This window comes from Octopus sinensis, linkage group LG8 (genome assembly GCF_006345805.1).
Source record: "Octopus sinensis linkage group LG8, ASM634580v1, whole genome shotgun sequence".
In the NCBI taxonomy this organism is placed as follows: Eukaryota; Metazoa; Mollusca; class Cephalopoda; order Octopoda; family Octopodidae; genus Octopus; species Octopus sinensis.
This window is the reverse complement of record NC_043004.1, coordinates 106,916,437-106,936,436: the sequence shown is the minus strand read 5'-3', so window position 1 is coordinate 106,936,436 and position 20,000 is coordinate 106,916,437. Positions and strand designations below refer to the sequence as shown.

Genomic DNA, 20,000 nt, shown 5'->3' with positions numbered 1-20,000 from the left:
ATGACTATAGCGATTTCTAATATCTTCACTAGGCAAAGCAGAAATGATCTCGTTTGAGGTTACAGCCATCTTTGGCCAACTTGTTCCTGTTGTAAACACTAACCTGATTGGTTGACACGTGACGCGATTTGTCTCTACTTATGTTCGCTCCACTGTCCCCAAAACAACCAATCACGGCCTTTGGTTAAGATTCCATTTCTGAGGCTCGTTTGAGCCACCCAACCGGTATATAAAGGAGTGTTTTCAGACACTTTTTGTCTTTGGTTCCAGTTCTTCTAAGAACTAACTTTAGGCCACAGCGCTACTCAACCAAGCGATATACGATTGTTCCTGCTACCACTAGCTACGACGCTAATGTACACAATCACAGATAGCCTACTATCTTCGCCGTCTCCACCGTCTTGTATCAACTTCAAGTCGTTTCCAACGTCTTCGCCATACGAACAGTAAACCAATTTCCATTATATATTCTATGTTCTGTACCCTTCTATGCCAAACGCATTCACTCTGATTGTTCTGTCACACACACGAACACACAGACACAAACACGTGTTGCATGTGCACACACGTGTTAACGTTTACGAACTCCTAACATTGACACGGTTGTAAAATAAATAATATTTATCTCTCCACAGCAAGACTTGTCGTCGATTCACTTATGTTCTGTTGTTACTGCATGTATTTATGGCTTGTAATAATTCGTTAAGAATAGAACCACGTGCGATCGTATTCCCTACACAATGCGACCACGTGCGTTCATATTGCTTACACAAATAAGAAAATGGAGGAACAGATTCATTTCAATCATAGACTTACAGATATTACCAATTCATATTATTTATTAACTACTTAAATAGGAACATCTAAATCCAACAAAACAAAACAATATACATCTATATATATATATATATATATATATATATATATATATATATATATATATATATATATATTATATATTATTAGGGTCATTCCATAAATAATGCGTTTTTTTTTCAATTTCATGAACTAAAAGTTGGAGTGGGGTGGCATAAACTGCTTGCATCAACTTGCTATAAAAGCAGGTAGTAATTTTACTTTATTCTTAGTGCAAGTTTTGAAGAGTGCAGTCGATTTTAACAGTTATTTTTTCAAAGCAATGATGGAAATGACAAAGGAGCATATTTGGCATATTTTGCTTTATGAGTTCAATAAAGGCAACGGAAAGTGCAAGGAATATAAACGTAAGCCAGTGTCAACGATATTTCCAGATATTCCGAGCCGGAAACTGCAGCCAAGAAGATGAGCTTCGTCCTGGAAGATCTGCAGAGCTCGACAAGGACGTCCTGCAAACCCTGGGGAAACAAAATCCCATCGTAACTGTTGAGGAACTAGCAGAGAAACTTGGATTTGGTCATTCAGCCATTCAACGACACCTGCGTGCTGTCGGAAAAGTCAGCATATTAGGTCAATGGGTTCCTCACAAACTTTCCGAGTCTAATCGCGCGCAAAGAGCGAATGTGTGCTCTTCTTGCTGTCGTGTCTCACGAATGAACCTTTTTTGGATCGAATAGTGATTGGTGACGAGAAATGGGTTCCCTATAATAATGCGAAACGCCGAACACAGATGATAGGGAAAGGAAAAACACCGGCACTCCAGGCTAAAGAAGGTTTTCACCCACGTAAGGTGTTGTTATCTGTTTGATAGGATATGAAAGGTTTAGTATACTTTGAATTTTGTAAATCCAAACTAAACGATAGCAAAGGAGATCTACTGCGAGCGCTAGAAAAACGACCATGTTTGGTTTGAAGACGAAAGATGTTCTTTCATCAAGATAATTATCGATCACATACAGCAAAAATGACATTCCAAGAGCAGGAGCAGTTAAATGGGAAATGATGCGTCACTCACCATATTCACCGGACGTTGCCCCGTCTGATTGTCATTTATTCCGCAGTCTTCAAAGTCATTTGGACGGGAAAATATATGAATTCTGTAGACGAGGTCAGAACAGTACTGAAGAAGTATTTTTCATCACAGATAAGCAAATTTTGAAAGCGGAGCCTTGCAAGTCAACCAGATAGATGGAAGAGCATTGTAGATAATGAAAAAGAGTATATTTTAGATTCAAAAAGAACTTTGTTTATCTTTATTCTGAAAAATAAAGGAAGTATTGAAAAAACTGCATTATTTATGGGATGACCCAATATATATATATATTGGAGATAATGGTATCATTGAGACCCAAAGGTGTCAGGTAATGCTGAATAAGTGCTATAGACAGACCATAGTTAAGTTCCAGATTCGGTAATATTGCGAATAAAGTGTTCAACGTTGGTTCTATGTCAGCGTGTGTATATAAGAATTTTTTGCGTAATAAGATATAAAAAACCAAGGCTGTATAGATATTAGAGCATTTATTGATAGAAGGTCTTACAGCTGTTTCTAGGATATTTATTAATAATATCCCTTCCTTGGAGACTGTGTAAGAGGAAAGTTAAGTCATAGTTAGTTTGATTCTTGGGAAGGTGAGAAAGTCTTTTATGTTTCGATATATATATATATATATATATATATATATATATATATATATATATATATATATCAAAAAGTCAATAAAACAAAATGGAGAAGATGCGGTTGATGCGGTTTCTTTTACACTTGTTCTTATAGGCATATCTTTTTATCTTTTAATTCACATTACTTTTCCATTGTGATACAAATAAAATGAATCAAGCATATTTTACATATATATAAATGTCTCTCCTTACTAACGATCAGCCATTGACCGTTAGTAAGGAGAGACACACAAATAAGAAAGAAGAAAGCAAAGAACCACTGATGAGGTCACAGAAGTGTGACGAAAGAACTGTGGCCGAAATAAGATTAAGATTAATGTAAAAAATAAATAACGCTGAAGCAAATTAACACCAAATATATAGTGCGTGTGTTTTTATTGGCTAAACTGGCAAAATGACCATTCCTAAATACAACAACAACATATATATATACTCTTTACTCTTTTCTCTTTTACTTGTTTCAGTCATTTGACTGCGGCCATGCTGGAGCACCGCTTTTAGTCGAGCAAAATCGACCCCGGACTTATTCTTTGTAAGCCCAGTACTTATTCTATCAGTCTCTTTTGCCGAACCGCTAAGTGACGGGGACGTAAACACACCAGCATCGGTTGTCAAGCAATGCTAGGGGGACAAACACAGACACACAAACACACACATACATATATATATATACATATATACGACAGGCTTCTATCAGTGTCCGTCTACCAAATCCACTCACAAGGCATTATATATATATAATATATATATATATATATATAATGCATATGTGTGTGTATATATGCATGTGTGTATGTGCGTGCGAGCATGTGCATGTGTGTAGCAAATAAGAACAAATGGCTAGCTCAAACCATCACAACACGAGTTTCAACAGCGTGGTTTATTCCAAATACGAGAATATTACATAAAATATTAGATAACATTCCATAAATTCATATTGTTAGTTATTCATTTCATTTCTTCTGGCAAATTTGTTCTGCCAAATATTTTGGCGAAAATACGAGTCTATGAGAAAAGATAATTTTTATAACAAACAGAATTAAATGATAAAATTTAACACACACACGCACACACACATGCATACATATAAATATATGTCCGAGTATATATATATATATATAAATTTAAAATTAAGGATAAAATCTTTATAAGAAATTATCAGTAGTTAGTGTGAAAAACCTCGTAAGAGAAAAAATCTGTAAATTTTTCCACTTTGAAAATATTTATTTATATTATATAGAGGGTACTATTATTCATAGGTACCGCACGCTAGGAGGGACTTTTGCAGTCAAAACTACTAAAATAAACAAATTGTACCGAATGCAAAACTTCAAAGCAAGTCATTTAGAAACAGAATTTAGTTACATATCACCTGTGATTTCGCAATCAATGCAGAATATGCATTCTATGCTCTTCAGTGCAACGAACTCAAGACATATAAGAAAAAACACAACATTACAAACCCGACAGCCAACCGTAGAATTCGCCGCAGTATGTACGAGTGTTTATCTTTACATATCTATGAAAATGGCGGGCTTATTCGCAATGCATTTCGGTACCAACTTGTTTATTTTAGTAGTTTTGACTGCAAAAGTCCTTCCTAGCATGCAGTACCTATGAATTATAGTACCCTCTATATAATATTTATATATATATATATATTTATTTATGTTAAGTAATACATAGTTACTGAGGAGTGTAATAGGTGCTACTGCAATAAATTTGAAATCTAGATTTCATTACCATTTTCACAACTTTAAGGGAAAGGATAAGGCCAAATCAAAATCATTGGCGGTGAACAGAAATCTTTGAATTAAAAAGACTAAAACCCTTCAAGGTGATGTCCCTAGAATGGCTGCAGTCCAATGATTGAAACAAGTAAGAGATAAAAGATACAAAATAAAGTAGAATGACCTAAAATGAAAAGTAGGAAAGAAAGGGAAAAAAATGTGGGAAAGAAAAGCAAACGCATATGAATGGTATTCTGTTTGTTCTTTTGGTTTGACCAATGATTTTGTTTAGTTTTTATTTCATTCTGTTTACTCTCATACCATTTTTAGATTGTGACACTGAAATTTCACTGTAGATATTAACTTAGCAGTTGTGGTCTTGGTATTCTAATCAGTATTTCGTATTTTTAAAATGTGAGTGTTGTGTGTTTTTGCGAAGTACTTAATAGAATTTTCAATTCTGTCCAGTGAGATTGAGTAAAACTTTCAAAAGTTTTGTATGAAACGATTTTCAATATAATCGAATGTTATTATATGCTTACAAAATAACTTTTAAATTGTGTGCTGATCATCATCATCATCATCATCATCATCATCGTACGTCCGCTTTCCATACTGGCATGGGTTGGACGGTTTGTCTGAGGAGTGGCAAGCCAGGAGGTTGTATCAGCCTCCAATCTGTTCTGGCAAGGTTTCTACAGTTGGATGCCCTTCTTAGTGCCAACCACTCTCAGAATGTAGTGGGTGCTTTTTAAGTGCCACCGGAACGGGTGCCAGTCAGGTGGCACTGGCAACAACCACGCTCGAATGGTGCTCTTTACATGTCACTGGCACAGGAGCCAGTCAGGTGGGACTGGCAACGACCATACCACCAGCACGGGAGCCAGTCAGACAGCACTAGCATTGACCATACTTGGATGGTGCTTTTTATGTGCCACCGACATGGGAATCAGTCAGGCGTCATTGGCATCAACCATACTGAAATGGTGCATTTTACGTGTGACCAGACCTTAAATAAATTCTATTGGCTTAGGCATCATTGTGTGGTTAAGAAGCTCTCTTTACAACCATGTGATTTGTGATTCAGTTCAATTTATATATATGAGAGTATATATGTCTTGGTGTTTGCGTTTGTCACTCTTTCCACTTGACAGTTGGGCTTGGTTTGTTTACATCCTCATAACTTAGCAGCTTGGTAAAAGACAGTGATAGAATAAGAACTATGCTTTAAAAAATTAGATAGATGAATAAATAAAATAAGCACAGGGGTCAATTTGTTCAGCTAGACCCTTCTAGGCAATGCTTCAGCATGGCTGCAGTCTTAACCAACAAACATTTATTATTATTATTATTATTGTAAAGATGGTGAGCTGATAGAATTGTTAGAACACTGGAGAAAATGACTTTTTGTTCACCTTTACAATCTGAGTTCAAATTCTACCAGGATCAACTTTGCCTTTAATCCTTCTGGGATCAATAAGTACCAGTTCAGGAATGGGGTCAATGTAATCGATTTAGCCCCTCTCCCAAAACTGCTGGCCATGTGCCAAAATCTGAAACCATTATTATTATTATTATTATTCAGTAGTTTTATTTTTATAGCGTGCTTTCACTTCACTACCGAGCGCAGCTCTGTGTGCCTTGGGTATGTGCTGTGATTTGTTGTGATGCTCTGATGGTTATTGTATGGAAAGTGTTCTGCGTAGGATGTGTGCAGTGCCTAGTAGTGCAATTTTCTGTATGTTATATGTGTTTGTAAGTCCTGGTGTTTTTGTTATGTATTTGTCTGAATATTTTTTATCATGCCTAATGCACCTACTATGATAGGAATTGTTTCTGTTTTCAGATTCCACATTCTAGTTACCTCTATTTCCAGGTCTTTGTATTTTGAGAGTTTCTCCATTTCTTTTAGAGACACGTTGTCATTAGCCGGTATTGATACATCAATTAGAAAGCATTTTTTTTCTTCATGGTCTCTGACAACTATATCTGGTCTGTTGGCCTTAATTTCTCTGTCTGTGTGTATCGGCATATCCCAGAGTATGGTTGCTTTCTCGTTTTCTGTGACCTTTTCTGGTGTGTGCCTATACCATCTTTTTTCTGTTGTTATTCCATAATGTTGGCATAGCTTCCAATGTATGTAGGTTCCAGCTCTGTCATGTCTGTGAATATATTCCTTCTTAGCCAGGACTGGGCAGCTAGAGATATGATTTATTGTTTCTTGTCCATCTCCACATATTCTGCAGTTACTTGTTATATTTCTTTTTATTACATGTTTTTGGTAATTTCTGGTGGGGAGGCTTTGGTCTTGTGCTGCAATTAAATCCCTCTGTTTCTACTTTGAGTCCTGAGCTTCTCAACCATTGCTGGGATTTTTCTTTGTCTATTTCTTTTGCGTTTAGTTTAGTCCAGTATTTACCATGAAGGGGCTTTTCTTGCCATCGTTTTATCATGGTTCGTTGCTGTTCTATTTTTAGTTTGGATTTCATTTGTTTTATAGCTTTTGTTGTTTCTTCATCTTCTTCTTCTTCATATTTATTAGGTGGTATGATTTCTTGTTTGTATTTGTCAGCTTCCTTAAATACTGAGAACAGTTTTTTGTTTTGCTCGTGTTTTGCCGCTATCTGGATCAGTTTTCCTTCCTTCTGAAGTAGATATTTTTGCAGTCCTATGGTGGTTATTTTATAGTAGTTTTCCAGCTGTATAAGGCTTCTACCACCTTCTATACGTTGTATATATAGTCTTTCTATGTCAGATTTTGGGTGATGCATCCTAGATCCTGTCATTATTTTTCTTGTTTTCCTATCTATTTTGGTTAGTTCATTTCGTGTCCAGTTAAGGATATTGTAGCTGTAACTTATAACTGGGACAGCTAAAGTGTTGATACCTATTATCTTGTTTTTAGCATTGAGCTCTGTGTTTAGTATTGATCTAACTCGTCTATAATATTCTTTTTTTATTTTCTCTTTCATTTGTGTGTGTTGTGTCTTATCTAGTTCATGGATTCCTAAGTATTTGTAAGTTTGGCTTTGGTCTAATTCTTTTATTTCATTGGTTTTATCTAGTGTGATGTTGTTACTCTTAACTAGTTTTCCTCTTTTCATGGTTACTTTGGCGCATTTTTCTAATCCAAATTTCATATCTATTTCTTTGGTAAATCCATGAACTGTCTTTAATAGTGTTTCCAGCTGTTTGTCATTTGCAGCGTATAGTTTTAGGTCATCCATATATAAAAGGTGGCTGATCGTTTTGCCGTAACATTTATATCCGCATCCAGTTCTATTTAGCATATCAGATAGAGGTGACAGTGCCAAGCAGAAAAGGAGTGGAGAGAGCGTGTCTCCCTGGAATATTCCTCTTCTAATGGGGATGTCTTTGGTTTTCATGAGTCCCTCTTTTGTTTGGAGGTGTAGGACTGTTTGCCATTTATTCATAGAGTGCTCTATGAATTTTATGATTGTTGGTGCTACTTTGTTAATAGCTAGTGTTTCGAGGATCCATGTGTGGGGGATGCTATCAAACGCCTTTTTGTAGTCAATCCAGGCCATACTGAGGCTTTTCTTCTTTCTGTGGCTGTCTTCAGTTATGGCTTTATTAATCATTAGTTGATCTTTACAGCCATATGAGCCTTTGCGGCATCCTTTCTGCTCTTCTGGGAACAGTCTGTTTTCGTCCAGGTGCTTGTTCAGCCTTTGTGATATCACTGCAGTAAATGCCTTGAACATAGTAGGGAGGCAGGTTATTGGTCTGTAGTTTTCTGGTTTTTCTGTTTCATTTGATTTGGGAATTAAGATGGTTTTCCCCTTCGTGAGCCATTCAGGCATTGTCTCTGGCTCTGCTAGTACGTTGTTAAAGTTTTCAGCCAGCTTTTTGTGCATTCCTGTTAGATATTTCAACCAGAAGTTGGGGATCTTGTCATGCCCAGGTGCCTTCCAGTTGCTTAGTCTTTGCAGTGCCTGGGTGACCTCTTCAGTTGTTATGGGGGTCCAAAGTTGTTCAGATGCCGAATTTGTTATTTTGATACTCCTTTTTTTTTGGTGGTTCGTTCGCCGACCATATTTCTCTCCAGAATTCTTCCAATTCTTCTGCCGTTGGTGCTGCAGTGACTTCTATTTTATTTTTGCCCAGTTCTTGGTAGAACTTTTTGGGGTTGGAGTTGAACTTTTTGTTTTCTTCAAAGAAGCGTTGGCGTTTCTTGTACCAGCGGATCCTTTGTGCTTTGGCAAGGATATCTTGCTTCAGCTTTTCTTTTATTTCAGGCAAATCTTTCTCTGTGATGTTATATTTGCGGAGTATTTTCGTTCTCTTTTTGTTGCTCAGTAGCGTTGATTGTTTGCTGATTGTTTGCTGATTTATTATTATTATTATTATTATTATTATTATTATTATTATTATTATTATTATTATTATTATTATTAAGTGAGAGAGCTTTGCATGCCATCAAAGTGACACTGGGGTAAAATATATGAAGCCCAGTATACCCATCATGACTACTCATCTGATAAGGGTACACTAGGCACATGCATCACAACCATAAGTGCGTGACATGGTGATCTCATAACAAGATAAACAGCACATGACCTTGCAGGTGGGGCCCAGTTAGAATTTTCTTCTGGTTGAGTAGCCCATCCTGCTCAAAAGGTCCCTGAATAAGGATTGTTTAAGGATGATGAACAAGCACACATGTTTCCAAAGGCGAATTATTCAAACCCCAAAGAATTCCTCTCAACATATGGCTATGATGCTCCCCCACTACTTCTGCTTGTGATCAGAGATGCACATATCGTCAGCCACTAAGGGACATGCTCAACTGGTTAAGGTCAAGCATTTATCATTTTTATTATTATTGTCATCATCATTATTATTAAGGCAAGGAGCTGGCAGAATTGCTAGAATGCTGAACAAAATGCTTAGCAGTATTTCACCCTTCACTACATTCTGAGTTCAAATCTGCTGAGGTTGACTTTGGCTTTCATCCTTTTGGAGTTGATAAATCAAGTACCAGTTGCATACTGGGGTCAATGTAATCGATTTGTCCCCTCCCCCGAATTTCAGGCCTTGTGCCTTTATTACAAAGGATTATTGTTGTTGTTGTTTTTGCTAATGTTGTGGTTGTTGCTCTTAACACCATCTTTATTTTTCTTTTTTAATTCTAGGTTGGTTTAAGCCGAATTCAAAATATATATATGAGTACACTACTGAGGCATCTGCAAATTTTATTGGAATAGAAGCAGTTCCGGCAGGAGGACAGTTAACCTGTAATGTCCTTGTCTTTACACCATGTAAATGCCATGAAAATATTAAGGTATTATTATGAAATATCACTTGATAATTAATCTATTTCCTTATTTACTTCAATATACATTGATATATAAATATTATATGTGATCATGTCATATAAAATTATGTGAATATAAATATTTATGTATTTAATGCTAGAAGTATGTATAATGTATAACTTGTATAACTTATATGAAAGCCTTTAAATGTCAGATTACAGATGATGTAAAAGCATCTGAATATTCTCTAAAGTAAACAAAAGATTAACGTGAAAGCTTCTGACAGACTTGTTTCATTGAAGATACACTACCTTTATTTTGTTGTTATCTAGATGACTTGTATAATTAGGGTGAAGGATATGGCATTAGGAAAGGTATTCAGCAGCAAAAAACTATGGCAAAACAGTCCATTAGAAGCTTTCAGGATTTCCCTAGCTCCTCTCAAACTGTCCGACCTATACCAGCATGGAAAATGGTTGTTGAATGTTGACGATGATGATTATATATAGACATACATACATACATACATACATGCACGCATATATACATATATATATATATATATAAACATATTTAGTCAATAAAATATAGAAAACAAGGCATTTTATGCTTTATATAATTTATAAGCATTTCAGCAACTTACTGTCAGGATTACATAATTGTTATTGAAACATTATATAATCATGTTAAAAGTCACCTCCTGAGTATCCAGCATTGTAAATATATATACACACATGCAAAATACACACACACACACACACACACACACACACACGCACACATATACACATGTATACACACACACGTACACACATGCGATGGGCTGCTTTCAGTTTCCATCTACCAAATCCACTCACAAGGCTTGGTCAGCCTGAGGCTATAGCAGAAGACACTTGACCAAGGTGCCATGCAGTGGGACTGAACCCAGAACCCTGTGGCTGGTAAGCAAGCTACTTACCACACAGCCACTCCTGTATCATGTATATATATATATATATATATATATATATGCATGCGTGTGTGTGTGTGAGAGAGAGAGAGACCATCGTTGAACATGTTTTCCACATTGGCATTGGCTGGACAGTTTGGCCGGAGCTGGCAAACCAGAGGACTGTACCAAGCTCTATTGTCTGCTTTAGCATATATATATATATACAGCAGGATTCCCTTCTTCATACCAAGCAGTTTACAAAGTGTACTGGATGCTTTTAACGTGTCCAGACTTTTTGTTTACCTGCAAAATATGGAAGGTTGACAAAAGGGCTAAAATAAATGTTATTCGAAAAATATTTTTATAATGTTAACATGAAGAAATACGGTTTGTTTAATTTGGTTTTGGAAATAATATCCTCCAAATGGTAATTTCCATCACTCAGTAAGTCATTTCTGGTGATATTCCTGCAACTGTTTGGCCTTTACCAGCCTTCAATTTGCCAATAGTTGTTGATCAAGGTTTGTAGGCATCAAGTTTCTGGTAAGTCTGGAGAAAATAATTATGAAGATTGAGATTAGGTGAATTTGCAGGCCATTCAGAATCCCTATGTAGGGTCATCAAGTGTCCTAGAAACAGTTCTTCCAAAATTTCCATTGATCTTATGTAAGTGGTAGTTCCATCCTGTTTCAAACCATATATTTGAATTTCCAAGTTCTGTGAGTTTTGGTTTCAGAAAGTTTCATAGCAGCTCCATTCCAATTTGATGTTACTACAACCACTTGGCTTCTCTTCTCAAAAAAACAGAAAAAGAAAATATGGGCCACAAATACCAAAATCTGGAGTAGCACACAGCACAGTAAACTGTTTGCTGTTAAAGGTTTTTCATGAAGCTGTGTCTCACCCATGCTAGCATGGAAGGCAAGCATTAAATGATGATGATGACGATGATGACGATGATGATGATGATGATGATGATGATGATGATGATGATGACGATGACGACGAAGACGACGACGACGACGAAGACGACGACGACGACGACGACGACGAAGACGACGACGACGACGAAGACGACGACGACGACGAAGACGACGACGACGACGACGACGGTGGTGGTGGTGGTGGTGGTGATGATGATTACGAATATTTTCTGCCCAGTAGTAAAAATTTTGCCAGATGTGTGAAAGTAGGCTTTGTCACTTGTGAAAAGAACAGCATCTGCAGGAACATTGAAAAGGATAACATCACAGCATGCTATGCAGTTTTCTCAATCACATTCATAAACTTCCTGAACAACCATCATTTTGTGTGGATGGAATTTGCAATCAGTATATAAAATTCTCCCGACAGTTCATTCAGGCAATCCCAAAGGAGAAGCGGGTTTATGGTAAGCATTTGATAAATGGTAGAACAGATTGTCTCAGATCCTGGGCATTTTCTGGATTTCAAATGCTCTGAAGTCTTCCTGGTGGTTTTCTTTTTAGCACTGAATACACTACCCTGAAATGTTCAGGTGATAGTAATTCAGATTTTTGGTCTCAAATAGCACCACAGGTTCACCAAAAGTTGTGGGGCTGTTGATTGCAGACATGAAAGGGCCTTGAGTGATAGCAGATATGACAGGGTATTAAAGATGAGGTGTTGCAGCTCTGGGATGCAGCTCAGAGAGGAGGGAGAGATACCTGAGGAAAAGAAAAGGGTAGACAGGAGAAAAGTGAGTAGGAAAGGATGATATTGAGAATAAAGGATGGATGTTAAAAGAAGTGATTCCAGAGAGAGTGGGAAGTAACTAATAGCTCAAGGGAAAGAATTATGTACAGATTCTGCTGTCAAATCATTGCAGCAGCTGAGAGTCTCATTGTGATAAGGTTGATGGAGGGATAGATGTTAGGAAGATGAAAGGTGAGGAAAGCTTGATGGGACAGGTGCAACAGTAGGGACTGAGCTTGGTGAGTGTATAGACTAAACATAATGCTTCTAGGAGCTCAATTTCACCATGATGGGCAGGTCTTATTGAGCATAGTGAAATGACAATTATCTTGTCCATTGTCATCTCCAAAGTAAGATTCAACATCTTGAGATCAGTTAACTTTAAGGAACCTTCTTGGCATTTGAGAGAATCTATTTCCCATGTTTACATAGTGTTTATTAAACTGGAATATTTGCTACATACAAAATTTATTTTTTCCATTAACCTTCCCAATGATTTCACTGTACCATTCATGTCCATAACTTGCACAGGGTGCACCCTATGGAATTTTTGTCTGCCCTGGCTGTTTTCCTGCTTACCAAAACTTTGATTTCTGCTAAGTTAACATTAAGACCCTTTGCTTCTACACCTCTAGATTCTTTTCTAGTTCTTCTACAGATTCTGCAATAAGAACAAGGTTATCAGAATATAGTAAGTTACTAAGGCAACTCGTCTTAAAAACTCCTTTGTTATGGCTGGGAGTACTATGATAAATGTGGTGGGGCTGAGAATCCTGTCCTGGTGAACTCCTGCTTTTGCACTAAGTTCATTGTCATACTCATTACTGACTCTCACTTTACTGACTGTTAAGTGAGAATTTGTATGGGTCTGCCCCTAGCTTCTTCAGAGATCACAAGATCCCAGAAAGAGTGAACTTTCACCAGGTTAATGAAAGCCTTGTAAAATAGCTTGCTTTTAGCTAAAAGCTTCTCCTGTAGTTGTCTCCCAAGTAACAAAGTGTTACAAAGCCAAACTGAATCCCATCTTGATTAATTCTCTTCTCAATTATTTTGGGCTGTAACTCTTTCCATAACTTTCATGACCTAACCCAGCAATTTAATACCTCTCTAATTACCTCTGTAATTACCTCTCTAATTACTTCTATTTAAGGTTTTCTCTTTGTCTATAATGCTGCTACACCAGTTTTTAAATATATGACCGTTGCCTGTTCAACCTGATTAACTAAAGGAATTAATAAGTCACACCCTGCCGAATATTTCAAACATCTCAGAAGTTATTTCAAATGGACCATGGTCTTTCCCTGCCTTCATATTCTTAATTGCTTAATTGCTTTGACTATCCTCCTTAATTACTTTAAATACACACACACACACACATGAGCATTAGTGATGTTTCCTGGTATTTAAACCAGAACATACAATTTTAGTTATTAAAACCATATAATAAAGGTTGACTCTATAATGTATGCTTTTTCAAACTGATTCTACAGAAAACAAAATTTATTCTATGATAAAATTTGTTATTTGAATTCATTTCTATATCTTAAGCATGAAATGACATACCTTGCATTCATGGATGAAATATCACAGATGTGTATTTGTGCATATGTATGTGCATGAGTGTGTGATGTGTGTTTGTGTGTGTGTGCATGCATGAGTGTGTGTGTGAGTGTATGCATGCATATGTGTGTGTATGTATAACTGCATGTGTGTGTGTGTGAAGAAAAATTAATAAAAGGACAAACGTAATCTTGCAGTCAATAAGTCTGTTTGGGAATCATGCAGTTTAGGTTCTAGTCCTGCCTCATGACATGCTGAGCAAGTGTCTTCGACAATAGATGGTTAGTAACTTTAAGAAATCATCACCATCATCATCATCACCATCATCATCATCATCATCATCATCATCATTTAATGTCCATTTTTCCATGCTTGCATAGGTTGGATGCAATTTGTTGGAGTAGATTTCTTTGAGCAGATTTTCTAGGCAAGGTAATAATTCCCTTCGCCCAATTGGCCAGACTTGTTTTTGCACAAGACTGCAAATGAAGGCTACTGCATGTGTGATGGTGATACTCATAAGATACTTGCCCTAGGTGCAACATGGTAAAACTAAAACTGAAAAGATGTGGTTGGCAGGCAGGTTTCTTGTCTGCTCAGCCATGTCTCATCCATATGAAAATTAATCCTAATCTGTGGAAGTGGTATACTCAGGAAGACATGGGATGAGGTGGTTTAAGCATGACCTTCGTACATTGGATTTCAAAGAGGCAATGAAAAGAAACCAAGACCTTTGGAGATTTGCTGTGACTGGGAGTATCGCAGCTGTGGATGATACTAGTGTTTCATAACCAACCCATTTAAAAGTACTCTTGAATCCCTGGGTGACATGCTGTGCTTGAGAAGACCTGTTGAAACAAGTGAAATCATAGTCGTGACCAATGCCAGTGCCATTTGACTGGCACCCTTGCTGGTGGCACTTAATAAGCACCATTCAAGCATGGGTCGATGCCAGTGCTGCCTGACTGGCTCCCCGTGTCGGTGGCACAAAAAAAGCGCCATCTGAACGTGGTTGATGCCAGTGCCGCCTGACTGGCTTCCGTACCGGTGGCACATAAAAAGCACCCACTACACTCTTGGAGTGGTTGGTGCTATGAAGGGCATCCAGCTATTGAAACTTTGCCAGATCAGATTGGAGCCTGGTGCAGCCTCCTGGCTTACCAGTCTTCAGTCAAACCGTTCAGCCTATGCCAGCATGGAAAGCGGACGTTAAACGATGATGATGATGATGATGATCCATTTGTAATTCACCAATGTTTTTTTTTATTGTTTTAGGTTGCTTTGACAGGATGTTCAATGACTTTGGTTGACAGCAATGGAAGAGACAGGGAAACCAAAACATCATATAAAGATCTACTGAAAAAGTAAGATATTCATTGACTTTCATCAAAAAAGAATCCCTTCTCTCTTTCAAACACATACAGCTTTCTCTACACATATGCCAATGCTCAAAGGAAATAAACACACAAATGCATGCTCATAAATATATACACACACTGACATGTTTCTAATCATGAGCAAACATACACATGTACAAGACGTACACAGACAAATTAATTACCAGCAACTGTAAACATAACAAAAGGCATGAGAGCCACTGTTTCTCCATCCAACCCGTAAGGGCTCCCATGTGCATAAGAAGGACTCCCATCACTAAATTTAGAAGTTACAGAGGAGAATGAAGTACAAAGTGGAAGGGATTGATACACAATAAGAAAGTGAGAGACAAATTACTATATTTTCCAAACAATTCAAACAGACATTCTGATCGGTGAAATCAAAATGCGTCAAATTAAAACCGAAACAATATCACTTTAAGATTTAGGATTAAACATCAAACAGCTAATAGAAGCAAATATTTTCTATTAACAGTTTTACTAAATCTTATAACTTGTGCTGAAAATACAACATTCATTGAGTATCCTTCATTAGTTTTATAACTCAAAACACATTGCGTATGTTTATATGTAAGCATTTATATCTCCTTCATGTGTGTGTGTGTAGGAGTGGCTGTGTGGTAAGTAGCTTGCTTGTCAATCACATGGTTCTGGGTTCAGTCCCACTGCGTAGCACCTTGGGCAAGTGTCTTCTACTATAGCCTTGGGCCGACCAAAGCCTTGTGAGTGGATTTGGTAGACGGCAACTGAAAGAAGCCCTTTGTATCTATCTATCTATCTATCTATCTATCTATCTATCTATATATATATATATCATCATCATTATTTAACATCCGCTTTCCATGCTAGCATGGGTTGGACAATTTGACTGAGACCTGGCGAACCAGATGGCTACACCAGGCTCCAGTCTAGATCTGGCAGAGTTTCTACAGCTAGATGCCCTTCCTAACGCCAACCACTCCAAGAGTGTAGTGGGTTCTTTTGCGTGACACCGGCACGAGCGTGCCACCGTAAATATATAGACATGTGTGTGTATGCTTGTGTCAGTGTTTGTCCCCCCACTGTCGCTTGACAACCGATTGTGGTGTGTTTACGTTCCCACAAGAATAAGTACAAAGAATAAGTCCTGAGGTCAATTTGTTTGACTAAAGACGGTGCTGCTCCAGAATGGCCACAGTCAAATGGCAGAAACAAATAAATGAATAATACACACAGATAGAGACACACTGACACACACACACACACACATATATATATTGTCAACATCAGTTTTACAGGATATGTGTATTTGAGTCTCACATGGTATTTACAGCTTTCCTTTGATATCCAGCATTCCAAAAACGGTATTATGTGCATTTCTCTTTTTTTCTGTTTTATTTCTTTTTCTTGTTCCAGTCATTTGACTGCAGCCACATTGGAGCATCGCTTTTCGTCAAACAAATCGAACCCAAGACTTATTCTTTGTAAGCCTAGTACTTATTCTATAGGTCTCTTTTGCCGAACTGCTAAGTTACGGGGACATAAACACACCAACATCAGTTGTCAAGTGATGGCGGGGGGACAAACACAGACACACAAATACATAAATACATACACACACACACACACACACACATATATATATATATATATATATATATGTGTGTGTGTGTGTACAACAGGCTTTTTTCAGTTTCCATCTACCAAATCCACTCACAAGTTGGACTAAACCTGGAACCCTGTGATTGGGAAGCAAGCTACTTACCACACAGTCTCTCCTGAACATGTATATTTGTGTGTGTGTATCATCATCATCATCATCATCGTTTAACGTCCGTTTTCCGCGCTAGCACGGGTTGGACGGTTTCGACCGGGGTCTGGGGAACCAGGGGCTGCCCCAGGCTCCAGTCTAGTCTGGCAGTGTTTCTACAGCTGGATGCCCTTCCTAACGCCAACCACTCCGCGAGTGTAGTGGGTGCTTTTTACGTGCCACCTGCACAGGTGCCAGAGGGGTCTGGCATCGGCAGCGGTCGGTTGGTGCTTTTTATGTGCCACCTGCATCGGTGCTGGCATCGGCCACGTTCAGATGGTGCTTTTTATGTGGGGAGGGGGTGCAGAAATATAGGGGAGCACCAGTGGGGAGGGGTGTTCGGAGAAACGATGACAGGTTCTAGACAAGTAGAACGTAGGATATCACGAGAGGGGTAATGCATGGTGAAATAGCATATTGAAGAGGGGGGTTCGAAGAGTAGACACCTATAATGGTGGTGGGAGAAGCGACATCCGGTATAGATGGAGCAAAAATATAGAGATATCCGGTATTGGTGTTGGGGGTGGGCAAGGGCGGGTGCACCGTGAATACGCGAAGGTTGATAGACGAGAGAGCGAGGGCTTCGAGAAGTGAAAAAGGTTGATAGACGAGAGAGCGAGGACTTCGAGAAGTGAAAAAGGTTGATAGACGAGAGAGCGAGGACTTCGAGAAGTGAAAATAAGTTTTCAAATTATCTGTACTCAGGATATAGCTGCTAGGTGAATGAGAGAGCACGTGTGGGGTGGTCTTTTAAGTATAAGTTGACCGGAAGGGGAATTTTTGGACAAGGCGGAAGTGTACTAAAGAAACAGACTTCAAGATGGCGAAGGTTGATAGACGAGAGAGCGAGGACTTGAATGGGCAAAATTAATAAAGGAATACGCGAAGGTTGATAGACGAGAGAGCGAGGACTTCGAGAAGTGAAAAAGGTTGATATATATAATCAGTTAGAGTTTAAAATAGCCTCATTGAGGTATAGTAATGTCCAATGAATTAGTATTTTTGTGAATGATAATATTCATAAAATCGATAGGTCTAAATATAAATCTTGGTTTATCAGTATTTAAAAGAAAATTTAGAAAATGGAGATGTAGCATTAATATAATTTATTATCTGCAAAAATACAACATATTCTCTTACAGCTGTTTCAATTTAGCCTTAAAGATTCAATTACAATAATTAAATCATTGTATTAGGCAAAATCTTATCAGAGAGGTAGAAAAGATATACTGTTAGGATATTAGGTGAGGTGATTTTAAAACACGACCCCTAATAACCTAATGCTATATATTTTCGACACCTCTGAGGAAATTTTTACCAAATACAATGATTTAATTATTGTAATTGAATCTTTAAGGCTAAATTGAAACAGCTGTAAGAGAATATGTTGTATTTTTGCAGATAATAAATTATATTAATGCTACATCTCCATTTTCTAAATTTTCTTTATATATATCAACTAAATCAACATGCTTCACATTAAAGCAGTAACAATATCCCTTTAAGCTTTTAATCTGCAACTCAGTTGCCAGTTAAATATCACTTCAAATTTACTTAATAAGCTATTGAGTGTACAATTAAATTGCCTAATTAATCTTTTTGCTTTAAAATATTTTCTTTTCTTTTTGCAATATGTAAACTTAAGTAACATGACACTAAGAATATATTGAACACAGGCTGTGTGTGTGTGTGGTAAGTAGCTAGCTTACCAACCACATGGTTATAGATTCAGTCCCACTGCGTGGTACCTTGGGCAAGTGTCTTCTACTATAGCCTTGGGCCGACCAAAGCCTTGTGAGTGGATTTGGTAGACGGAAACTGAAAGAAGCTCATTGTATATATGTATATATGTATATATGTGTGTGTGTGTGTTGTCTGTGTTTGTCCCTCCAACATCACTTGACAACCGATGCTGGTGTGTTTACGTCCCTGTAACTTATCGGTTTGGCAAATGATACCGATAGAATAAGAAATAGGCTTACAAAGAATAAGTCCTGGGGTTGTTTTGCTTGACTAAGGACGGTGCTCCAGCATGGCCGCAATCAAATGACTGAAACAAGAAAAAGAGTAAAAGAGAGAGTACCGAAAAACACTACAATTACTGCCCATGAGAATGTCTCAGACACTGACCTGTCTAAATACTTTACTCACAGACAAAATGTCCTGTTTTATCTAAAAGAAACTTAACTCTTTTAACTTTTCTTTTTTATACCAAAAAATTCATTATTATTTGTACTATATGCATAGTCCTCATTTTTAATCAATATTCAGATTTAAATTTACCTTTAGGCATTCAATCTATTGACATAGATATTCCTTCCTATGCCAGTTTTAAATCTAAAACTGCCCTCACCTGTGCTTGTGCCATGTAAAAAGCACTCAGTCCATTCTGCAGGACGGTTGGTGTTAGAAAAGGCATCCAGCCATAAAAACCCTGCCAACACAGATACAGAAGTCTGGTGCAGGCTCCTGCGTGACTGGCTCCTATCAAACCTTCCAACCCATGCCAGCATGGAAAGCAGACGTTAAACAATGATGATGATGATGATGATACTTGCATTTTTCTAAAAATTGTTTGCTAGTCTTAATACTCCATATTTAACACTAAACTTATTCACAAAACCTTCTCCTGATTCTAATAACAAACCATCTAACTAATCTTTAAACATTCCTTATGCTTTACTTCTTCATCATCAGGGTCCTTAAATCCCTGTTACAGATAACATTCAAGTCTTTTGCATAAACATGCTCATATTTCCTGTTGCAAAAACTAAAACATTCACAACCACATGAACACAGACAAATCTCCTTAAAATTTTCCACTTAATAATTACAATGTAACTACAACGGGCATATGGTGTAGTGGTTAAGATCGCGGGCTGCTAACCCCAAGATTCTGAGTTCGATTCCAGGCAGTGACCTGACTAATAATAATAATAATAATAATAATAATTACATTGAAAAATACCTTAGGAATGAGAATTTTCCCAAGACACCTGATGAAGATTGGTGGGTATATCAGCCGAAACATGTTAACAACAA

At 37.5% G+C, this 20,000-nt stretch overlaps 1 protein-coding gene across 1 annotated transcript in view; it reads left to right on the top strand.

Annotated features, from left to right (window-relative positions):
* LOC115214893 overlaps positions 1-20,000 on the top strand; it is a 142,568-nt gene that overhangs the window by 13,964 nt on the left and 108,604 nt on the right. The window contains exons 3-4 of the mRNA XM_029783924.2: positions 9,446-9,594; positions 15,048-15,136. Of these exons, the coding sequence (XP_029639784.1) occupies positions 9,446-9,594; positions 15,048-15,136 (238 nt within the window). The remainder of the gene's footprint in view (positions 1-9,445; positions 9,595-15,047; positions 15,137-20,000) is intronic.